At 37.2% G+C, this 21,589-nt stretch overlaps 1 protein-coding gene across 5 annotated transcripts in view; it reads left to right on the top strand.

The window, feature by feature from the left end:
* LOC103037124 (regulator of microtubule dynamics protein 2) overlaps positions 1–21,097 on the top strand; it is a 40,126-nt gene extending 19,029 nt beyond the window's left edge. For all 5 annotated transcript variants that reach the window (XM_049481522.1, XM_049481521.1, XM_049481523.1 and 2 more), the window contains exons 4-11: positions 361–463; positions 1,556–1,616; positions 12,058–12,133; positions 12,815–12,892; positions 14,644–14,742; positions 18,073–18,126; positions 19,909–19,989; positions 20,159–21,097. In XM_049481522.1, coding sequence (XP_049337479.1) covers positions 361–463; positions 1,556–1,616; positions 12,058–12,133; positions 12,815–12,892; positions 14,644–14,742; positions 18,073–18,126; positions 19,909–19,989; positions 20,159–20,206 — 600 coding nt within the window. In that variant the 3' untranslated portion in view covers positions 20,207–21,097. The remainder of the gene's footprint in view (positions 1–360; positions 464–1,555; positions 1,617–12,057; positions 12,134–12,814; positions 12,893–14,643; positions 14,743–18,072; positions 18,127–19,908; positions 19,990–20,158) is intronic.
* Positions 21,098–21,589: the final 492 nt, after the last annotated feature.

The following is a 21,589-nucleotide window of genomic DNA, read 5'->3' as shown; positions in this document are numbered from 1 at the left end:
GTGTTAATGTGAGGTATGAAAGATCATGTATAAAATAATGTATGTAAACAATTTGTTTTACAATATAACTGATAATTCTAAATTTAATGTATAACTCCATAATAAAGCAATGTTTATCAGTGTTTTAACATTTAATTTATTTTTTATAAAATAGCTTAAGGCATTTAGGCAGAGCAAATGCTGAACTTTAAGGCAACATGTATAGATTAGGTCATGGATGAAGCCCTTGTTGGTTAAACCTGGATAAATTTGGGATTCAACACTTATAAATTATATAATAAAAAATAAGTCCATACAGTTGATATAGTGTAGCTGATGTCAGTAAAAACTGTGTGTTAAATTATTTTCTTCATTTGCCAGTTTGAACAGAAGTGTCAGTATCTATGGAGGCTGACCAGAGCCTATGCTGATGCTCATGACCTGGCTGGAGACTCTCAAGAGAAAAAGAAATTTGCTGAAAAAGGTAAAAAAAAAAAACCTCTCTGCTTGTCTAATGTGTGTATTTAAGTTTAAATATTTGTAGGTCTGTGTGTCTGATGAACCCAACAAAGGTATTTACCATAAGTTTACAGACTCTGTTCTCTTGTTAAATTTCATGTAAATTTCCAGCCTACTCTCGTCCAACGATTTAGGTCTGGCACAGGCAAAATAAGCCCACTCTCAGGCAGGTCCCCAGATGTTTAAAATTAAATAGTTGGACACAGTTGGACAGAAACACTAGCGCATGTATTTGGAAAGTGAATAGCTTTTACCCTGGATATACACAAACTTCCTGTTGCTTAGCATCGTATCTTAAATTCTTTGGCAGGAGTGAGCGGGAGCTTTAAATAAAACAGTTTCTCTTTCACAGAGGCTCAGGCGTGATTAATGTTTGTTGGAGTGATGTAATGGTTTGGGGGAAAGAAAGAAACACCTATATAATCTATGTTTTTAAAGTAAACAACATCTAAACTTTCACATACCTGATTTTTTTTTTATTATTTTTTTCTACATCACTGCCAACATTTTGGAAAATTGTTTGAGTATGTTAAAATCACTGATTTATTGGCATTATTTTTTAAGCAGTTATTGATCATCTTAAACAGTTTTGTAAAGATCATTGTAAGTCGCATTTTTATATTTATCGATTTACATGTGCATGATAAACACATTAAAAAAGCTGCTATAATTCATCAAATAACTGCAGTTGGTTTTACCTTAAACCCAACAACTTCTTTCTTGTTTGATCTCACATGAGTCTCTTCAGGCCTTAGAACTATTGTCAAAATTCCCCCCTCAATGAAGGTTCTGTATTTAACTGGCAACCTCTCTGTGTTCAATACAGGCCTAAGTTGGTTCCTTACACATAAAGTAATACAATGTGTTATACTTCACCTGATAGAGCTTGGAAGTGACATTATGGAACGTGGTGATAGTAAACTCGTTAATGTGCAGTAATGATTAGATAATGATCATTAAATAATTTATAGTTGACTTAGCGCTGATCGACTGATAGTTTTGTCTTCTTTGACTTTTTTTTTTCGATTTACTTGTAATCGAGGCTGTTTCATTGTAGGGAAGCAAGTTGGAGCACAAGCTATTTCAGTGAATCCCATGTGTGCAGAAAGTCATCAGTGGTAAGTGTGAACACCTCACATAATAAATGAAAAAATAGTAATCAAAAAAAGTTTAAAATAAGCTACTTTTATAAAGCTGTACCTGTTCCAGTAATAGTGTAGCCTTGCTGTAGTACCAAAGGCATTTACTTGTAATACTCACCTCCTGATAGCATTACACTAGTTTAGGAATGCAAATACACACATGACTGAGTCTGTAATCTGGGTAAACATGTAAACCTAACACCATTATACTGCATTATTTAAAAATGTCATCATCTCATATACACTATATGGACAGAAGTATTGGGAAAAGTGTTAATTCAGTTTCTTGAAAATTAAAAAATTCGTTCAGAATGTTGGATGAACAAAACCTGAATTTGTTTATCCCCAACTCATATCCCAAAAGTATTGGATGGAGCACCATCATCATTCCAAAGAACACTATTCTACCACTGCTACACAGCTCAATGCTGGGTTGTGTTATACCTCTGTAGCCCATGTCTTTCGTCAGGCATGGGGACAAAATGTCTCCAGAGAGTCCTAATCTATTGGCAAAATTTCAATATAGGGACTAGACAAGCTGTGTGTTTACATTTGTAAATCTTTGTCAGCATTGGGTACAACTTACAGTACAGGGGTTGGACAATAAAACGAAAACACCTGTCATTTTAGTGTGGGAGGTTTCATGGCTAAATTGGAGCAGCCTGGTGGCCAATCTTTGTTAATTGCACATTGCACCAGTAAGAGCAGAGTGTGAAGGTTCTATTAGCAGGGTAAGAGCACAGTTCTGCTCAAAATATTGCAATGCACACAACATTATGGATAACATACCAGAGTTCAAAAGAGGACAAATTGTTGCAAGTTTTTGTGATGTATCAAGAGACACGGTATTCAGGGTAATGTAAGCATACCACCGAGAAGGACGAACCACATCCAACAGGATTAACTGTGGATGCAAGAGGAAGCTGTCTGAAAGGGATGTTCGGGTGCTGACCCGGATTGTATCCAAAAAACATAAAACCATGGCTGCCCAAATCACGGCAGAATTCAGTTTGCACCTCAACTCTTCTGTTTCCACCAGAACTGTCCGTCAGAACAATAAATTATTATTATTATTGTGGTCTAAAACCAGTTGTTTGTTTCATTGTCCAAACCCTGTAGGTGTCCACACGTTTGAGTCACTTTTTAATAAGTCATGCATATATTCATAATTCAAAAGGGTTCTATACAAACAAATTTAACCTTTTTCACAGAGGTGTTCGGTGACAAAGATGCATCAGGTGTGAGATCTTTACTCCAGATCTACATACATAGCCAGTATACTAAGTTAAAACATTTTGAGAGTGGAATTCAGAAGGGGAACAGGGTCAGTAAAGCTCAGAAGATTGAGCTTTATTAAGGCTTTATAAAGGCAAAACAAACCATGGCACAATTTTTCTCAAGCATGGCTGACCACTTACTGTGAGGTCAGTAGGGTTTAGCAACATCCATTTAAATGATACCTTCAGGCTTAGAGTGCGGTAGACTGAACATGCTGCTGGGTGCTGGAAAATCCCTCTGTATTTAATTAGCTGCACTGTTTTGCACGCTCTCTTCACCCCCCCCACCCCCCCCCCCCCCTCTCACTGCAGCACCATCCCACTCCACCTCCCTGCTCTCTCTCTCTCTCTCTCTCTCTCTCTCCCTCTCTTTCTCTGGCTCATATTCTTTTGCTCTGTACCCCTCTCTCTATCATACAATAGGGTAGAGTTTGGTATCTTTGTATCTACAGAGCCCTAAATGCTGCATTCTTGATCTGAAATCCTGCTCATGTCTTAACATGAGCATTCACCACACTCAGAATTTATGGCTTGAGACTGTGATCATGTGGATTACATAAACTCCTTCCATTTCTCTGGTCTCCTCAGCAAACAAATTAAATGCAATGCTTTATTCCCATAAAATATGTGATGTCAGGAGGCTAGAAGCCTGATAAAAGCATGACTTCTTAAGATAACTCTTTAAATTATGACTTACCAAGAGTTTTGCTGTCAGTACAACGCACAACGGAATTAAAACACTGATCATTGTTTAGTATTTTAGTAAGCCAGCTTTTAAAATCTCAGCAATTTCAAAAGTTGGGAGTAGAACAAAAAGGCTTTAGGCCTTATCCTCTGTCTGAACTGAAGACCAGAGTACATACAGACATCATACATATAAAGTCATGGCCGAAATTGTTGGCACCTCTGAAATTTGTCCAGAAAATGAAGTATTTCTGCCATAAAATTGCTGCAATGTGTTTTTATACAGATGTTACCTTACCTAAATTAATATCCTTTCATGCAAAACCCTAAAAAAAACAAAAATTATCAATACTCACCATAATACTGTGGTTTATAAAAATGTTAAGAATGAAAATAACTTAAAAATTAATCACTACCTGTAACTGTCAACAAGCTTCTTACACCTTTCAACTAGAATTCTCCACTCTTCTTTTGCAAGCTGTTTCAGTTCTCTCATATTGAAAAAGGTGCCTTTTCCCAACAGCAATTTTAAGATCTCTCTACAGGTGTTTTTATGTAATTCTTCATTGCTTAGTTCCATACCTTACTTTTTTTTTTTTTTGAAGAACGTTTGGGGTCATTGTCCTGCTGGAAGACCCATGACCTTGTATGCAAACCCATCTTTCTGACACTGGGCCCTACATTGCAACCAACAATCTTTTGGTAATCTTCAGATTTAATAATATCGTGCACACAGTCAAGGCACCCAGTTACAGAGGCAACAAAACGTACAGAAATATATTCTTTTCTTTGTACTACTCATTTATATTTTTAGTAAACAGTAGAATAATGTTCTTTAACAAAAGCTTGATCATCTGTTCATAAAATATTTTCCCAGAAGGACTTTGGCTTGCTCATAAACATTTTAGCAAATTGGAGTCTAGCCTTTTTTTTATGTCTCTGTGTCAGCAGTGGGATCCTCCTTGGTCTCCTGCCATAGCATTTTATTTTGTTCTAATGTAGACGGATAGTTTGCGCTGCCACTGATGAACCCTGAGCCTGTAGGACACCTTGAATTTCTTTGGTACTTGATTGGGGCTGCTAATCCACCATCCTGACTATCCTGCATTGCAACGTTTAAGAGGGAGATTAGATACAGTGCTATGGGTTGCAAACTTCTTGACTATGTTGTTCATCATGGAAAAAGGAACATTAAGCTCTCTTGATGTGGACTTATAACCTTTAGATTGTTTATTTATTTTTTAATTATTTACTCTGTTTACTCATTATTGATCTATGTTTCCAGCCAACTCTTATATTGGTCAAGCCTTAATTGCTATATTGTCCTTGTTTAAGTCAATGCAAGTGTGTGTGTATGTGTGTTTGCATGTCAATGTTTAATCTTAGCTGCCAATCTGAGGCCGCCATGGCTCACACCCCAGTATTGCAGGCTCAGAATGTCTTCCCTTGATCCCTGTGGCTGTTTTTAGTGTATGTAAATCCCATTGCGGTGGGCTTCTTCATCCCCTCTCAGAGCCCAGGATTACTGAGAAAAACCTTGCCTATTCACAAGGGTCATTTTGACCTACTGTGCGTGCAAACATACAGAGAGGCACGCATGCACACTTGTTTTTCTGTTATCAGTAACATCTGTTTCCAAAGCTTGTAGTGTGTAAATGATCATCTTCGCAAAAGCCAGTCTTTTATTCAGGCCTCTGGTGTTAATCCTACTCTATTCTTCTGTAACACTCTGACGCCGCCTGCCAGGGTTTCTAAGAATCCCTATAAAAAGAAATTACAGTCAGAATATTTGTTGTGTGATGTGTTATCCCTGACCACACTGTATTTGTCACCTGGAACAAACGCATACTTCCGAAACACAGACACAGACGCACTGACAGCATTTCATTTCACGTAGCGTTCACACTAGCTAATTGGACATTAAATGAAAAGATGAACAGAATCATGCAGAATAGAAAGAAATCACCAAACACTGAGTGGATTTTATTGCTTACATTTCACAACAGCTAATGTTATATTCACCAGACTTTCTGAATATTATTATATTCTGACCTTTAAGTTTTAAGTGATTTATTTTTTATGTTTTGTAATCTTAATTTTAATAATAGCAGTCTGAAACAAGACAACAAACTTTACACAACACTAAACAAGGTAAACTCAGTGACAACACATCCCCTAATTTTTACAATACAATTGCAAAAACTAGTGAATTCATTCATATGATAAGTGATATTTAGAGTTATAAATGTTTTAGAAAGACATCAGACAAAACTGAACTTTGTTTTTAAACTTGAATGCTTATTTTTTTATTAAAAATTAAAATTGCACCCCTAGACAACATATCAGTTTATTTGAGTAACATAAAAAGTGATAGATGAGCTGATTTTCGAAAAGCAATGTTTAAGATGACACATTTTCCCAAAACAATTTTTTGCTTCTATTTTTTGCAGTTTGTAAAATAGTATGTTTGTGGGATTTTCACCCATTTTTCCTTGCAAAAGGCTTTTAGTTGTGTGAGATTTGTGGGCCATGCGTTTTTTGAATGCTGTGATTGGGCCATGGTAAAATCTTTTTAAAAAGTTATATATTTTTAGGTGTGTTTAAGATTATTATTTTGATGTAGAAGCCATCCTCTTTTCATCTTCAGCTTTTTTACAATTTATTTGACGTTTGCTTCCAGCAGGTGCAGGTATTTAAATGAATCCATTCGTCCTCCTACTGGTGAAATTACACTGTGGCACTATGTTTTGCAGTCAAACAGTCAGAGTCAGAGTTTTCTTAGAAGTCTGTGTGGATTAAACCAAATCGTTATGCATTTGTGCAAAAGAGTTTATCTTTTACTCACATGAATAGTTTTAGTAGGGCAATTTATACGTTTTTTAAATCTAATTCTCACCTCAATTGCTTATTCAAGTTTTAAAACATGAGACATGTAGCTTCCACAAAAAGCGCTTACAAAGCCAGGCTCATTTTTTCCTAGAAAGTCGTAAACTTTTGCCTTAAAATGTGCAGAAACTAACACACTCTCTCTCTCAGGCTATCCTTGAATGGAAGTGGTCCCTCTTGTTAGAATGTGAGAGCTGAAGGTTAAGCCTGAGGCACTAGTTCATTTGTAAATGGGCTCTCTGTGTGTTCTGAGCAGAGCTGTAATGAATCCCACTCTTTCCGTTTACAAGCTGCCTCTTAAAGCCCTTTGTTATTGGCCAGTGGCTTGAAGGATTTCTGCACCTCAAGGTTGATACAGGCCTGGATTGCATAACATCCTGGCCATGACAAATGCAATGTCATTTGTTCATTTTTTTATCACTAGTTCACATGCTCCATCATTCATCTCATAATTTCAGCCCCACTGCACCCCCACCCCTTCTGCTGTATAGGTGTATGTGGGTGTGTATGTGTGTAAATGGGGGAAGAAACATAGCAGATAATATTTCAACACGAGCGTTTAATGCCAGCTTCTTTTCTTTTTGTCTTTTGTCTCACTGTCTCTTCTCATTCCTGGAAATGAGACACTTTTTTTATTTTTTTTTTGTTGTAAATAGTATAAACTTTACATAAGTATCTGCCATCACTTCTGAAGAACAAAGCACCTCAGGCCTTTTAAACCACTCTAACCTGTTTGAAAGACCTCTCTCTCTGTGCTTCGTTCTGCAAAGAGCAAATTGATAGCTCAGCTAACATAATCATTCCTATTGTTTAACATGGCACTGCATGGGTATACTGAACTTTAGCCTTTGTTTATGTAGTGATAAAAATGTGGTTTTATTTTGTTGATTTAAATCTAGGTACTGTGTTTTTTATAAACTGCCCACAGTGACTGCCACTTTTGTATTTTTTTACAGTGTACCAGTTGTGTACGGCACACTAATACTATAAAATATATTCTACATTCTAGTCTTAGACTGCATTTATACTGCCTGCCTTGTCAGGACTTTTCAGTGTATTAACATACTGACCCTTGTGGATTGATAAAAATGAAGCATTACTATGCCAGCATGGGTCACTGTAGTTATACTGCTGCCATTGCTACATTTGAAACATTGGCTAACTTTTTTTTGCTTTTTGCATTGTGCCAATGGTACCCATTATTACCAAACTTACCATACTTACCATTCATTGTGGATATTTTAGAATACACAACCTTTTCACAGTATAGTATCTATAGGGGTGTCCAAACTTTTTTTGTTGGGGGCCAGAAGGAGAAATATATTTGAAGTCACGGGCCACACTCTGTAATAAAACAAATAATGAAAAATACCACTTGAAATAATACTTTTTTCCTGATTATTTCGTTTACACACCATATTACTTGACTTACTATCTTTATCTTTGATAGTGTTGTGTAAACTAAGATTTTTCAAATTGATGTTTAATGTCATGATGTCTCTTAATATAAAACTCCTTAATTACGGCAACTCTTTGCCCCGTTTTTCTGCGCTAGAAATGCGCACCCTCTCCGCTTTTAGACTCTTTGGCCCGTTTTTCTGCGCTAGAAATGCACTCTCTCTCCGCTTTTAGACTCTTTGGCACCGTTTTTCTGCGCTAGAAATGCACACCCTCTCCGCTTTTAGACTCTTTGGCCTGTTTTTCTGCGCTAGAAATGCGCACCCTCTCCGCTTTTAGACTCTTTGGCCTGTTTTTCTGCGCTAGAAATGCGCACCCTCTCCGCTTTTAGACTCTTTGCCCCGTTTTTCTGTGCTAGAAATGCTCTCCCTCTCCGCTCTTAGACTCTTTAGCCCCGTTTTTCTGCGCTAGAAATGCGCACCCTCTCCGCTTTTAGACTCTTTGGCCCGTTTTTCTGAGCTAGAAATGCAATCCCTCTCTGCTTTTAGACTCTTTGGCCCTGTTTTTCTGCGCTAGAAATGCGCACCCTCTCCGCTTTTAGACTCTTTGGCCCGTTTTTCTGCGCTAGAAATGCGCTCCCTCTCCGCTTTTAGACTCTTTGGCACCGTTTTTCTGCGCTAGAAATGCACACCCTCTCCGCTTTTAGACTCTTTGGCCTGTTTTTCTGCGCTAGAAATGCGCACCCTCTCCGCTTTTAGACTCTTTGCCCCGTTTTTCTGCGCTAGAAATGCTCTCCCTCTCCGCTCTTAGACTCTTTGGCCCCGTTTTTCTGCGCTACAAATGCGCACCCTCTCCGCTTTTAGACTCTTTGGCCCGTTTTTCTGCGCTAGAAATGCACTCCCTCTCTGCTTTTAGACTCTTTGGCCCCGTTTTTCTGCGCTAGAAATGCGCACCCTCTCCGCTTTTAGACTCTTTGGCCCGTTTTTCTGCGCTAGAAATGCGCTCCCTCTCCGCTTTTAGACTCTTTGGCCCCGTTTTTCTGCGCTAGAAATGCGCACCGTCTCCTCTTTTAGACTCTTTGGCCCGTTTTTCTGCGCTAGAAATGCGCACTCTCTCCGCTTTTAGACTCTTTTCCTGTTTTTCTGCGCTAGAAATGCGCGCTCTTTCCGACTCTTTGGCCCGTTTCTGACACCTAGCGTTCAAACTTTGAATCTCACATTATAAAACCTGCTTAACCGCAGGCCAACTTTCATTCTATTTCTAAAATACCTCGCGGGCCACTCCAAAAAAGGAAACAGGCCGCAAATGGCCCTCGGGCCGTAGTTTGGACACCCCTGATCTATACTACATATTTAATATGAAAAAAATATATATTAGTAATGGCTAAAGGTTATGGTTAATTTATAGTAAACTGCAACTGTAAGCAGTGTTTGATTTCACTGCAATTTTTATTGTACAAATGTCAATGTACAAGTAATATAACATTACTCTACATTTGCAATAATAAACACTCCAAATTTGGCACACCAAGTTCCAATTCCTAAAATGTGCTAACTGTAGCTTTGAGCAATCCTTGATCATGATGCCATATTGGAGGGAAACCCCCGATTCCTTGGACAGAGTGATGTGCCAAACCTGTCATGCGCTCAGTCAATCAGAAGAAGCTTTGATATTGGCTCAAACAGCTCTGGGTCAGCACACACCTCTGCAGACATTGCTCGAACATGACAGCTATGTGCTAGGTTTGAATTAGAACTCTTTACAAGCCAATAAGTGAAGAGGGCTGCTGATAAAATTACCCTCAGGACTGTTGAGCAACCTGCTTCCTCACCCCACTTGTACAATCTTCAATATGAGACTGAATTAGTAATCATCTCTGGTATGCGCTTTTTGTTTTTCTCCTCATATCTGACTTCAACCCAGATTTATTAGCTATTCTTCATTTTGCCTCTAAGCACATTATTCCCAATTAACATTCACTTGGTAGTGATGCAGTTTGTTTATGCATATTTCTGCTATCTAACAAGGCCAAATTCATTCCATTACAAATCAAAATATATTTAAATCTGCAATTTGCAATGGTTTAATATGATATTTACTAACAGAAAAAAGGTAATTGACTAATTTCAGCATTTACAACGACAAGACACAAGCCTGAACTTCACAACTTCACTGTGGTCAGCTACCACTCAGCATTTTATTCTCTGAGAAATCATTATACCTCTGAACAGAGCGAGAATTGTATCGCTCATGCCATTGCATCACAGTAGCCACTGAAGAAGGAGTTGCCAAAACTTGAACAGCCAAATATTTTGTTTGGAAGTTAGAATCGGTAAATATTCTGCATGTCTTCATTCAGTGATACAATTTAAGGTAATCAACCGCCCACACTAAAGTGATCTGAGCCAGTGCTTACTTCACACTGTGTTCCTGTAGAATAAATCAATCATTTAACTGTGTAGATAAATATTCCTGTGATACATAAACATCTTTGGAATTCATTAATAGAATGAGCTAAAATAATAGCTTAAAATAACACTGAAGCAACCAAAAGCAGATCCAAAGCAAATTAAAAGGCTCTCCATGGGATCAGCACTTAGTTCAGCTACTTTAAACCTTTTTGTTGCCAAATAAGCCTTTTTTTCCAATTTTGTTTAGGGGAGATTCTTGCAAATCTTTTCTAGTTTTGTGAGATTCTTGGTAGGTCAAGAATGCTCTGCTCTTTTGAGCTCTGTCCGTAGATGATCATAGATATAGAAGTTACCTTCAGTTCATCTCCAGCTTTCTCTTTTTTTTTTACAGAATTTGCTGGCATTAAATTGTATTGTTTCTTTCCTTTGTACCAGAAACTGGTCTTCAGAAAATGCCTTAGTGAAGCTTGCTTTCTTTAGAGAACTTGTCTCAAAACACATCTACAAAACATGTAATCTGAACAGGGGGTGTCTTAGATCTACCGTACTGTACCGTACTGCATTGTACAGTTGTATAGTTTGTTTTTTTGGAGGAGAAGAGGAGCAGCAAATTGTTTCCGCCTGGCATGCTGGAGCCATTTGATCAGACTCTTTCCTGCCGAATGAAGGGCGGAAAGGATGCAAGAAAGGGGCCGTCCCTGTAGAGCTTAGTGCCAGTGCAGTGACAGCCAACAAAAAGGCTTAAATCATCCACAGCAGAAACCTGACCTCCAGCACCTAGACTCACCCTGGAATTTACTCACTACTACCAAATACACAAGCTAATACTCTCTCACATGCGCTTACTCATGGACTGGGCAAATTGTCATGTAGAGAGTGTCAATACATGTATTATACAGGATTGACCATTCCTGTGAGAACTCTGTATTGCTACGAAATCTGTCATTTTTGTTTAAAATGTTCTAATATTGATCTACCACCTCTGTCCGTGTGCTTTGTTTATGTTCACTGCCAGGTCTGTATCCCTCAGCTTGTCCAGAAATGCATGTGTAAAGCGTGTCTTACTTCCTGACACTAGTGGGTGCCCAGGAGCAAAAAAAATAAATAATTCTCATACAGTATAATGTTGCTTTAGAAGATACAGAGCCCGCCCTGCACCACCATGGCTCTTCTTCTAGTCTGACAGCCTTTTCATCCCCTGCTCGTGTGTTTGAAAGGTGCTTGTACTCAGGCTGTTCAGTTTGAGTTGAAGTACCAGCAGGATTAACATCCGTGTGGTGAAAAAGCTTTGATCAGCTCATACCTCTTGTTTCAAAACACTCACTTTAACTATGCAGTCGAGTGCACACACACACACATACACACACACGCACACACACTTCTGTCAACCAACTGTACTGGAGAGATGAATGTGGCTACACTGCTATAGTGTGGCTCAAATGTAATCAAATTTGCATTTGGTTTAAATTTGGTTTAAATTTGTGACGGGAGACTGATGTAGAGCACTTTCAACATTATGTTTATTGTGATTAAATACAGTAACAGGTCTTAAGAGCGGTTGCAAACATTTTCAATGTCCATAAATGTATCAGTGTCATGTTTAGATGTCATAGTTTAACACCCAACACCCAAACAGCCATTTTTTGGAGTTTATACATTTATGAACGCAGTCTATATGACTGTGAACATGGTTCTCTGTAGAAGTCTCTTTTTAACAAGAGCAAATCACCTCATGTGCACTGTAATTCTCTGTGTCAACAGGTACGCCATTGTGTGTGGCCTTCTATCAGAATATGAATCTGTCCAGAATAAGATAAAGAATGGCTATCTTTTCAAGGTAAGTATATCATTAAAACTAAACATTGTGGGGTAACATTAAAAAAAAAAATAAATAAAGTTCAAGTTTGCAGCAATTGATTAAAAAAAGAATAAATGAATATTTGGGAAATTCTAAACTTCTCATGATTTTTTTTTTATTCATAGTTAAATACTTACAATTTAAGGTGTTGTTCTGTGCTAGTGCATGCTCTTGCAAATGCTTCTTCAGATTGTGTGACTGAAGAGGCCAGTGAGTTGTTTCAGTGGACAAGTGGGCTCCAGTTACCTTCCACCACCCACCCCACACACTCTCTTCCACACGCGAGCGTTTCATAAGCTCAGACCTGCTCTTTAGCACGTAGCGCTTTATCTGGGCTGTCAGCTGGTCCTCCAAACAGGGGTTACCTGTAGAGCTCTGGAGGGCTGACTTTCAATGAGAGAAAGTGAAGGAATCCTGCACAGAGCCAACAAAGATAGAGAATAAGAGAGAACGATAGCAGAATGTGTTGCGAGAGGAACAGAGGCTGAGTGGCAGGCAGGAGTGTGTGCTTAAATGCATGCACGTGTTTGTGTGAGATGGAATTGTGGTGGTACTTAACAGCAGGTAATATAATATAGCCATGATCATTTCATTTGATCTCTCTCTCTCTCTCTCTCTCGCACTGACTTGAACTTTCTTTCACAAACTCTCTCACAAAAGGATCATCTGGATAAAGCCATTGAACTGAAGCCTCAGGATCCATTGTCCTATTATCTCCTGGGGCGCTGGTGCTATGCTGTGAGTTACACGTCTACCCTCACGCTTCCTGCAGTGTACTGCAGCCTGTTTGTTTATTTGCAAGCTCATTAAAATATATATTAATAATATTTATAGTCATAAAACTGATATCTGCCATCTTATGCATCCTACCAATATTTTTTACAGATTTGCAGATTTTTACGGATGCCAGAGTAGCAATATTATGTGACATTTTACCAATTTTTTTGCACTTTAAGGCGCACCATTTTATATAACTGCACTGCACATCAGTGAAGCTTCTATTTTCAGTCTATTTCCATACATAAGGCACACTAGATCATAAGATGCTCTGTCGATTTTTGCAAAAAATTAAAGGATTTTTTTTTTAAAGGTGCACCCTATAGTCCAACAAATACGGTACCTTAGAGTAACGGCCCCAAAATCATTATGTGAGTAGGGACAGCTCCTCCACTCTGTAACACAGGTGGAGCTCCCATAAGACTGATTCAAAATTATATGTCCTATTTGTGTAAAATCCTGTAGTATTACTCTTACATACTTGTTCACATGCTTCTTTCACTTCAGATGCTGTTTCTGTGTCTCTCAGCTTTTCAACAAATGCACGTGTAATAGCATAATTTTTTTATTTATTGTGTAATTATTATAGTAGAGTAAAAGTGAATTATCCTCCTTATTTGTAGTGTTGACTCCAGAAGCCAAAACTACCAATTCTTTTAATTTTTTTAATGCACGTTTATAATCAGATTGCCACAGCCGTCTGATTATTTTATAAGTACTCATTTAAAAAGCATAGTTGCGTCACGTCTTATTCTGTGAGTTTATTGGCTAAAAATAAAAATCTAATAATTACATAACTTGCCTAAAGATTTAGCTACAGTTACCTGATTACCCAAGTTCAAGTAAAACTGTTGATCGGATTACTGACAGGCTCCAGTGTCCTGAAGTAATCTGATGAATCTGACGTGCGTGTAAACATGCTCAGTGTTACAATCATACAACATTTCCTTTTATTCCTCCACCTTTACACTCAGTTAGTATACACAGCAGTATATTTGATTCATATGAGTTAATCTTTACAGTTTGGAAGTTGCACCATAAAAAAAATTCTCTGTCCTTGATAAAAATAAAAATTTAATTTAACTATAATTATATGTAAAATAAATGTATTTCATTGGGAAATATACTGTATAAACTTTGTTCAGTATTACTCAGTAAGCTTTTTGGCATGACCACATGTAGTAACAGCATTGCAAAAACCTTTATCTTATATCGCATCTCATATATCTTCATTAGTGTCAAAATACAGTGGACTTAAAACACATTTCACACAGTAATTGTATTGAACAAAGATCCACTGTTAACACTTTCTTCCGCTTTTGTGCACCTTCAGTTGCACCTTGCTATAAAGAACAAAGACGTAACTGTTCTGATCTTGGACCAAGTATTGTCTAATTCCAGGAAATTATCTAAATCACAGTGTATGTGCGTGGGAGTGAGCAATTCTATTTCTGTAGCTTACATTCAGAGTGCGTGTCAAATTTCCGAAAGTTAAAAGTCATTCAGATTTCTTCTTCCTTTTTTTGGCAAACGTCACCTGAAGGAAAAAGTGTGTAATCCTATTGTGTTACCTGTTTCTTCAGTAAATATTATGATTGCTTCATCAATTGGAAGATTTATTCTACGCATTTCTGTTGGAATGGGTTTACACTTTAAGATGTGTTTAATTACACCATTTCATACATATAGAATGTGTCTGTGTGTCTGTGAAGGTGGCTCAGTGCACATGGATTGAGAGGAAAATTGCTGCTACGCTGTTTGGAGAACCCCCAAGCGCGACCATGCAAGATGCACTACAGAACTTCCTGAAGGTGAGCTTATCTCTTTCATTCTCATTGAACATTTAGGATGGGTTCTCACACATCCTGGGAAAAATTAATTTACACATTTCCCAATGATGGATAGAACAGCCATTTTCTTATATTGGCAAGCTTTCTTGCCAGCTGTTATCACATAGATAATATCTGGACATAAAATAAATTAAAATGTTTCCCATGTATGTAAGTTTTTACTGTTTTCTTTACTCTGTCCATTTCCAAGAGCAGCTCTAAAATCAATAAAACTCACCTTTGGAAACGAAAATTATATACAAAGGCGGCTTACAGTAAATAGTGCTGTTTGTTGAATAATAAACACTGCAATCATTTCTCAAACTAGTTTGTAATTAGTTTGTATGGAGTAGTGCTGTCGATCTTAAAAAATATAAAGTTTTTTTTTTTTAACACAGATTAATCACATCACAGTGTGGAATATGGAGCTAGCTTTATTTCCTCCATTAAAGATCTCAGTTATTTTTGCCTCCCTCCCAAAAATACAGAAGTATTAGCATTTAAAAATCAGGATTAATCAGTGAATATTATTGTGATTATTGAATTATTTTTTAAGCAGTTGACACCACTGATATTGCCAAATTAACATAGATTTTTTAAAATATACTTTAAAGTACCTATTAATAAAAGATGGGTTTTAAAAAGATGTGCGATTAATCATGATAAAGAACCTATTTCTGTTGCGATCAGATTTTTTAAATCAATTGACTTCAATCATGGAAAGGCTTTTAATATTTTAAGTTTTTGTGCGTTTTTATATGTAAAATAAGTGATCTTAAGGCTAATTAAATATGGATGCATTAAATATGGATGCAGACATTTGTTTCCTCTGTATTTGTGTACGCTCTCTTAAAACTTACAGAAACAGGCAGAATGGAATCTTTCCCTAGAAAAGTGTAGGGGTAGTGTTGCCAGTGGTTCAAGTAAATGTAAATCTTGACCACTGTTATACGGACAGAATAAAGAAGAAACATATATATATATATAACAACATATATAAATCCATAGTGGAAGACTTTTGAATTGAATGGCCACTGCTGTTTATACCACTGTCTTTTTCCTCTTTATTACTATATACCCATTATGTTTGTTGTGATCTAAAACCTTTGGACTGTAAACTAAACTGCCCTCTAGTGGTTGTACTGCTTAACATCCGTTAAGCCAATGTAAAGGACTCATAGAAACATGTGGACAGTGAAGGGTAAAAAAAATAGCCTTATGAATATCCTTGAAAATGTTTCCTAAAGGGAGCAGAAAACATGTTAGATCAGTGGCCTGGATTTGTAGCATGGTTTTCATTTACTTCCATAATGTACAAAGTCATCATTGTGATTGGTGTGTGTGTGGTTAAAATTAACACTTCATCACATCAAACACAGCAAAGTTATTTCCTAAATTTCTTGAGTCATTATTGTGATTTTAAAGCCTTTCCCCATAGCTTATAATCTCTGCAATACTTTCAGCTAAAATAATGCATACTCTGTCCCTGTATCTACTGTGTCCCTGTCCTGTGCAGAAGCACAGACTGTGTGTTAGTGTAGTGATGAGAGGAGGATTTGCCCCAAAGTGATTTCAGTACGCAGTTAAAGAGCAATACTGAGGTATTTATGAGGCTTAATCTGTATTCCCACATTTCACATGTTTATATAGCGAAGCAAAATCACTCCTGGCCAAAGAACACACTTGCATGCCACCTCCTCTTGTATATCTCACCCATCAATTTTGATTTAAGTGGTGTGTGTTGTAACTTGTTGCGCCTTGCCGGGAGGGTAAGGGCTGTCTCGCTTTCTAGCAAATACTTCCTGTCGAGTTATACAACATGTCTTCTGAGCTGCAGTACTGAGAAAACAGGTTCAGAGTGAAAATCTTCTTAAAAAAAACAAAAACAAAAAAACACTAACAACTACAAAAAAATCAGCATTCTATCTGATTTATACACTGTAAGGGCACACACCCATGTAAATTATCAGAAATTTAGCAAGGCCAGATAGTGGAACCTAATGTGTGCACAGATCATTTCTGAAGTTGTGTGAGAATTGTAACATTTTCCGAGCCACATTGTCACAAAGTGTACCAGAAATATTTAGCATTATAAGCATTACCTCCCACAGTAGACAGAGCAGTGATTCATAATGATCATAACCTGCGTTTTTTTGGGCTAGAATTGTCCATGCAAACAGACAGGTGATACACAGAGATCACATCCACATTCAAGCCAAAAGGTCCTATACACATATCCACATATCATGTGCATGAATATACTTTATGTATATACAGCTCTGAAAAAAAAGACCACTTAAAAAAAATTATGATTTTCTTTGAGTTTACCTAATTGTAAACCCCTGGAATATAATCAAGAGGGAGATGGATGATCACAAGCCATCAAACCAAGCTGAACCGCTTAAATGTTTGCACCAAAAGTGACATAAAGTTATCCAAAAGCAGTGTGTAAGACTGGTGGAGGAGAACATGTCAAGACGCTTGAAAACTTTGATTAAAAAACAGGGATATTCCACTAAATATCCAAATATGAATTTCTGAACTCTTACAACTTGAACTTGTTTTCTTTGCATTATTATTTATTTCATGAAATAAAGTCCTACATTAAAGTAAAAAATAAAAGGTGATCAGGAGAAATGCCCTGAAGTGTTCTGGCTGAGGTTCATCCAGTTTTCAGACATATAAAAATCAGTATAAAATGTGTGCATTTATTATATAAACCATAATGTTATAATGACATGGAAGGTTGTTTAAATAACTGTGATTCAACATGTTAAGTTGAAATAGCTGCTTGACTGGGATGGAGAACGCACCTGGATGCCCCAGAAGTTCTCTCTCGTGCCATGGTGAAATTATCCTAAATGCAGACAAGGTTGTTATTTAATATGTTGATGTGAAGGGTGGAGTTTTACAGCGTGTGATGATGAGTGTTTTCAAACCCATTAAACACGCAGAATCCTCAGGGAGTTTACGTTAGCTGTTTAAATGTTTTTTTGCTGCTCTTTTAGTGGAATGGTGAGTTGCTTGGAGCATTTTTACCACCATGCAAAAGGCAGGTGTGTTTTTCATTACTGCTTTTCTGCTTCATCCCAGCAAAGAGTAAGATACCAGAACAAAAAAGAGAATAAAAACACAAAACTTCCCTTTTGTATTAAATTTTCTCTTGTATTAAAGTTTCCTCTCATATCAGGTCCCTGAGGTTTTGTGTAATATCAGTTTCTAAAGCAGTGTGGTGTTAAATCAGTGATGTTCTTTTAGATCTGTGATAGTGTGGATGGAAACCGTAACAACTCATTTCCTGTAATTTTGCAGGCAGAGGAGCTCTGTCCGAAGTACTCGAAGTTCAACTATGTGTTTTTAGCCAAGGTAAAGTATTTGCCACTTCTTCATTGTAATGCATTTGTTTGTGTTTTTAATTTAGTAAAGCGCATGTTCCCATACATACCCCTTCTATAGAATAGGGCTGGTTCTGACAAAATCCGCCATGTCTCAGGAAATGATATGGTCTCGTACACTGATCAACCAGAACATTAGAACCACTTACAGGTGAACATTAACATGACGGCACCTGTCAAGGGTAAGGTATATGTGTTTGACAACAAAAGAGCAGTCAGACATTGAAGCTAGGGAAAATTCTAAAATTTATATTGTCATCCAGACTATGAAGGAACACATAAGAAATCATGTAGTAACTTAAAAGTGTTAAACAAACGAAAAAATACTCTGTGAAGCATTTAGGTGGGATCTTATCTGGGGTGCTGTTAACTTGCAGTTTCTGAAGCTGGTAACTCTAAGGAACTAATCTTGTCTAATAGAGGGAACTCTGTGCCTTCCTTTGCTGTGACAATGCTGATGAGGGCCAGTTTCATCATAATGTTATTGATGGACAAACCACTGAATGGCGTGTCAAACTTTTGATTGGGACTGTAAGTCTGAAAAGTCAGACCAGAATTCAGGTGAGATCAGACTTTAACATCAGCATAAAGTAACATAATGCTGTTAGTAGACAAGAAAATGGGTGCAACCGATTGAGTGAGGGTTTTAATGACAGGATAGTGAGCTAACAGACCTCATAAAGGATATAACCTCAGACAGGCATATGTTTTATTTAAAAGTTGTATAAACAGCCAAAATAAACATTTTAGAGAAATTCCGATTTGAGCCACTTTCACCTGCTCCACATGGCTGAATCAATCTGTGATGGCTGCACAACTGGGTCGGTTCATCTTCAAGCTCACAGGTCTGTTAGAGAAATCCTAGTATACGTTGGTCAGGGCCTTTCAAACATCATCCAAGCAAGGACAACTGCTGAACCCAGAAAAGAGTCATGGACAGCCAAGGCTCATTTATGTTTGTCGGAAGCAAAGACAAGCCAATCTGGTCTATTCCCACAGAACTGTTTAACTGTTGAAAAAGGTCTTGCTGGTTCAATCTTGTAGTGTCTATGTCATTTAATGGCATTTAATGGGTTCTTGTGTGCAATAGCAACATTAAAAGCATAAAATAATTTACTAGTTTATTTGAGGAATTTAGCTGATATTTAGTTGATACTTTACCTATAGAGTGGTTTCTTTGACTATATAGCACTGTGAATGGAGATTGTCTAATAAAAAAGATATATGGTTTCGGGGTGGGACAGAGTTTTGTTAAAGTCCTTAAGACTCGCCCTCAAAATGTTACTGCTTAATTTCTCCACGTGGTGGCGCTAATCAAATGAATAGAGTAAACCTTTTGTAAAGAATATTAGTTGTCAAATTTAGTGAAACTGACACCAATACATGCTTAATTCCTGGTATTTGCTTATTTAGGAGTATTCTATTCTCTTCAGTTACACAGATTCTGTAAAGTACCATATAAAAAAACTGTCTTGCAATGTATCGCAGAATCACGATAGCATTCTATCATCGTAAGATGCGCTGTGATTCCCACCACTAAAATAGTTTAGGACTAGGATTAATCTCTGTTTGGGAAATTAACCCTAAAAGTTCTTAACGGAACCAAAGAGATTCTTCGGAAGCTTCAGTTCAAATAAACCCAAATAAAGCAAATAAACCTCTGTTTATTGTATTTTGGAGGTGAATTTCTGTAAAAAAGCTGTTACTATGCTGATTGCTTTTTATTATTTTTTATTGATTTATTTTATTTTAGTGTTACAAAGACCTAGGCCAGAAGACCCAAGCCAAGAAGATGTGTGATGCGGCAGCTGCGCTGAAAACAGTGACTCAAGAGGTGAGTTCTCAATCAGTATTCTCAGTGTGTCTGCACTGCACTGCAGTTAATCATGTGCTGTGAAGTCTGAGAATCACAGCTTTACCCTGGGCTTGTTTAAAACTGTCCATTTCATTGCATTTATCTTTGTCTTTGTTCTTCTGTTTGGTTTTATCTGTGTCTGTGACAGGATGAGGAAGCACAAAAGGAGCTGGACTCTCTTCTCTTATCACTTTAGTCTGGACACGGTCCATGTGTGTTCTCACTGGGCATTACTTTGTTTATGGCGAGGACTCAGTTTTGACCATATGACTGTCATATCGTCACTTTTCCCACATGTTTCTGCTGACTGGAGATTACTAATAACAGTAAGATGCTGCACTTTGACGAGCCACAGGATTAATTGTTTAGTGTATGTAAAATACAACCGATATCTTACAAACCTTTATTTTGAATCATTTTAATCTAACATGGAGAATTATGCAGTGCCCAGAAGTCTTGGAGATGATTTCTGTAAACACTCACTGTACCACTGTGTTCCAGTGTTTTGTTCTAGTTTACTGTTGATTGTCTGCTTGAGATAGATAAGACAGCTGTATTGTTTTTTTTTTTTTTTTTTTTTTTTTTTTTTTTGCTTTAATTGGTGTGAGCTGGTAGGAAGCTTCCATTCACTTCTTTTCAGTTCTGGTCTTGTCCAACACATTCCAATGGTAACTAGGGATGATGGATCATGACTGAACCAGGGATATATATAAGGCTATTAAAAGCTATTTTTAGGCTATTTTTAGGCTAATTAAGCTCGACCCAGGATCCATTGTTTTTACCGTTAATGGACACTATTCAAAGATTCACAACCTGCTGCAGACAGGTGCAATCTCTGAAGGTAGCAAAACAATTTAGAGTGAGCAGTGTGGAATATTTTTGCAGTTGAACATGAAAATGTAGAGTTTGGCTGCTTTTAAGTCACTTTTTCTATTGATGCTTGTGTGTGTTTTTTTTTTTTTCTTCATTCAGCCAAAACCAAAACTCTGCACATCTTTGCTTATTATTAACGACTTGTTAAAAAAGAAACAAAAGTGGAAACCCTTCATTATACTAGGGAGAGCACCAAATGCCTTTTTGTTGTTTTAACCAGTGCTCAGAATCACATATTCATGCATGTTATAGAAAATAAAATCATAATACATTAACAACATTTAGAAATTATTAGTAGAAAGTTATTTCACATCAGTAGTTACATCTACAGTAGTAGACATAAATCAAAAGATATCAGTTCAGATAAGCACATATCACACATGAAGAGATTTACTGTAGTATTTATTAGCAGCTCACCTTACCTAAATTCAGTGACTGTCTTTATAGAAAGATAAAGATTGGCTTGGTCGATGTTCAACAAGATTCTCGGGTTGGATTGAGGGCAAAAAAACTGAACCAGGACACTAACAGGTATCGTGTATGATTTGTATCATGGGAATGCTGCTTCACAACATTTAAACTTTAAAACCATTTTAATGAAGAACAGTGGTTGCCAAGAAAAAAGGCCTTTATATCATTGTCTTTAAGTATATGTCACTTTTTTTATTTCAATCATATTAAATCTTCAACGTGGCTCTATTCCACA

Source organism: Astyanax mexicanus, chromosome 7, assembly GCF_023375975.1.
Source record: "Astyanax mexicanus isolate ESR-SI-001 chromosome 7, AstMex3_surface, whole genome shotgun sequence".
In the NCBI taxonomy this organism is placed as follows: Eukaryota; Metazoa; Chordata; class Actinopteri; order Characiformes; family Acestrorhamphidae; genus Astyanax; species Astyanax mexicanus.
Note: the sequence above shows the minus strand (reverse complement) of the source record. Positions and strands in the feature narration are given on the sequence as shown.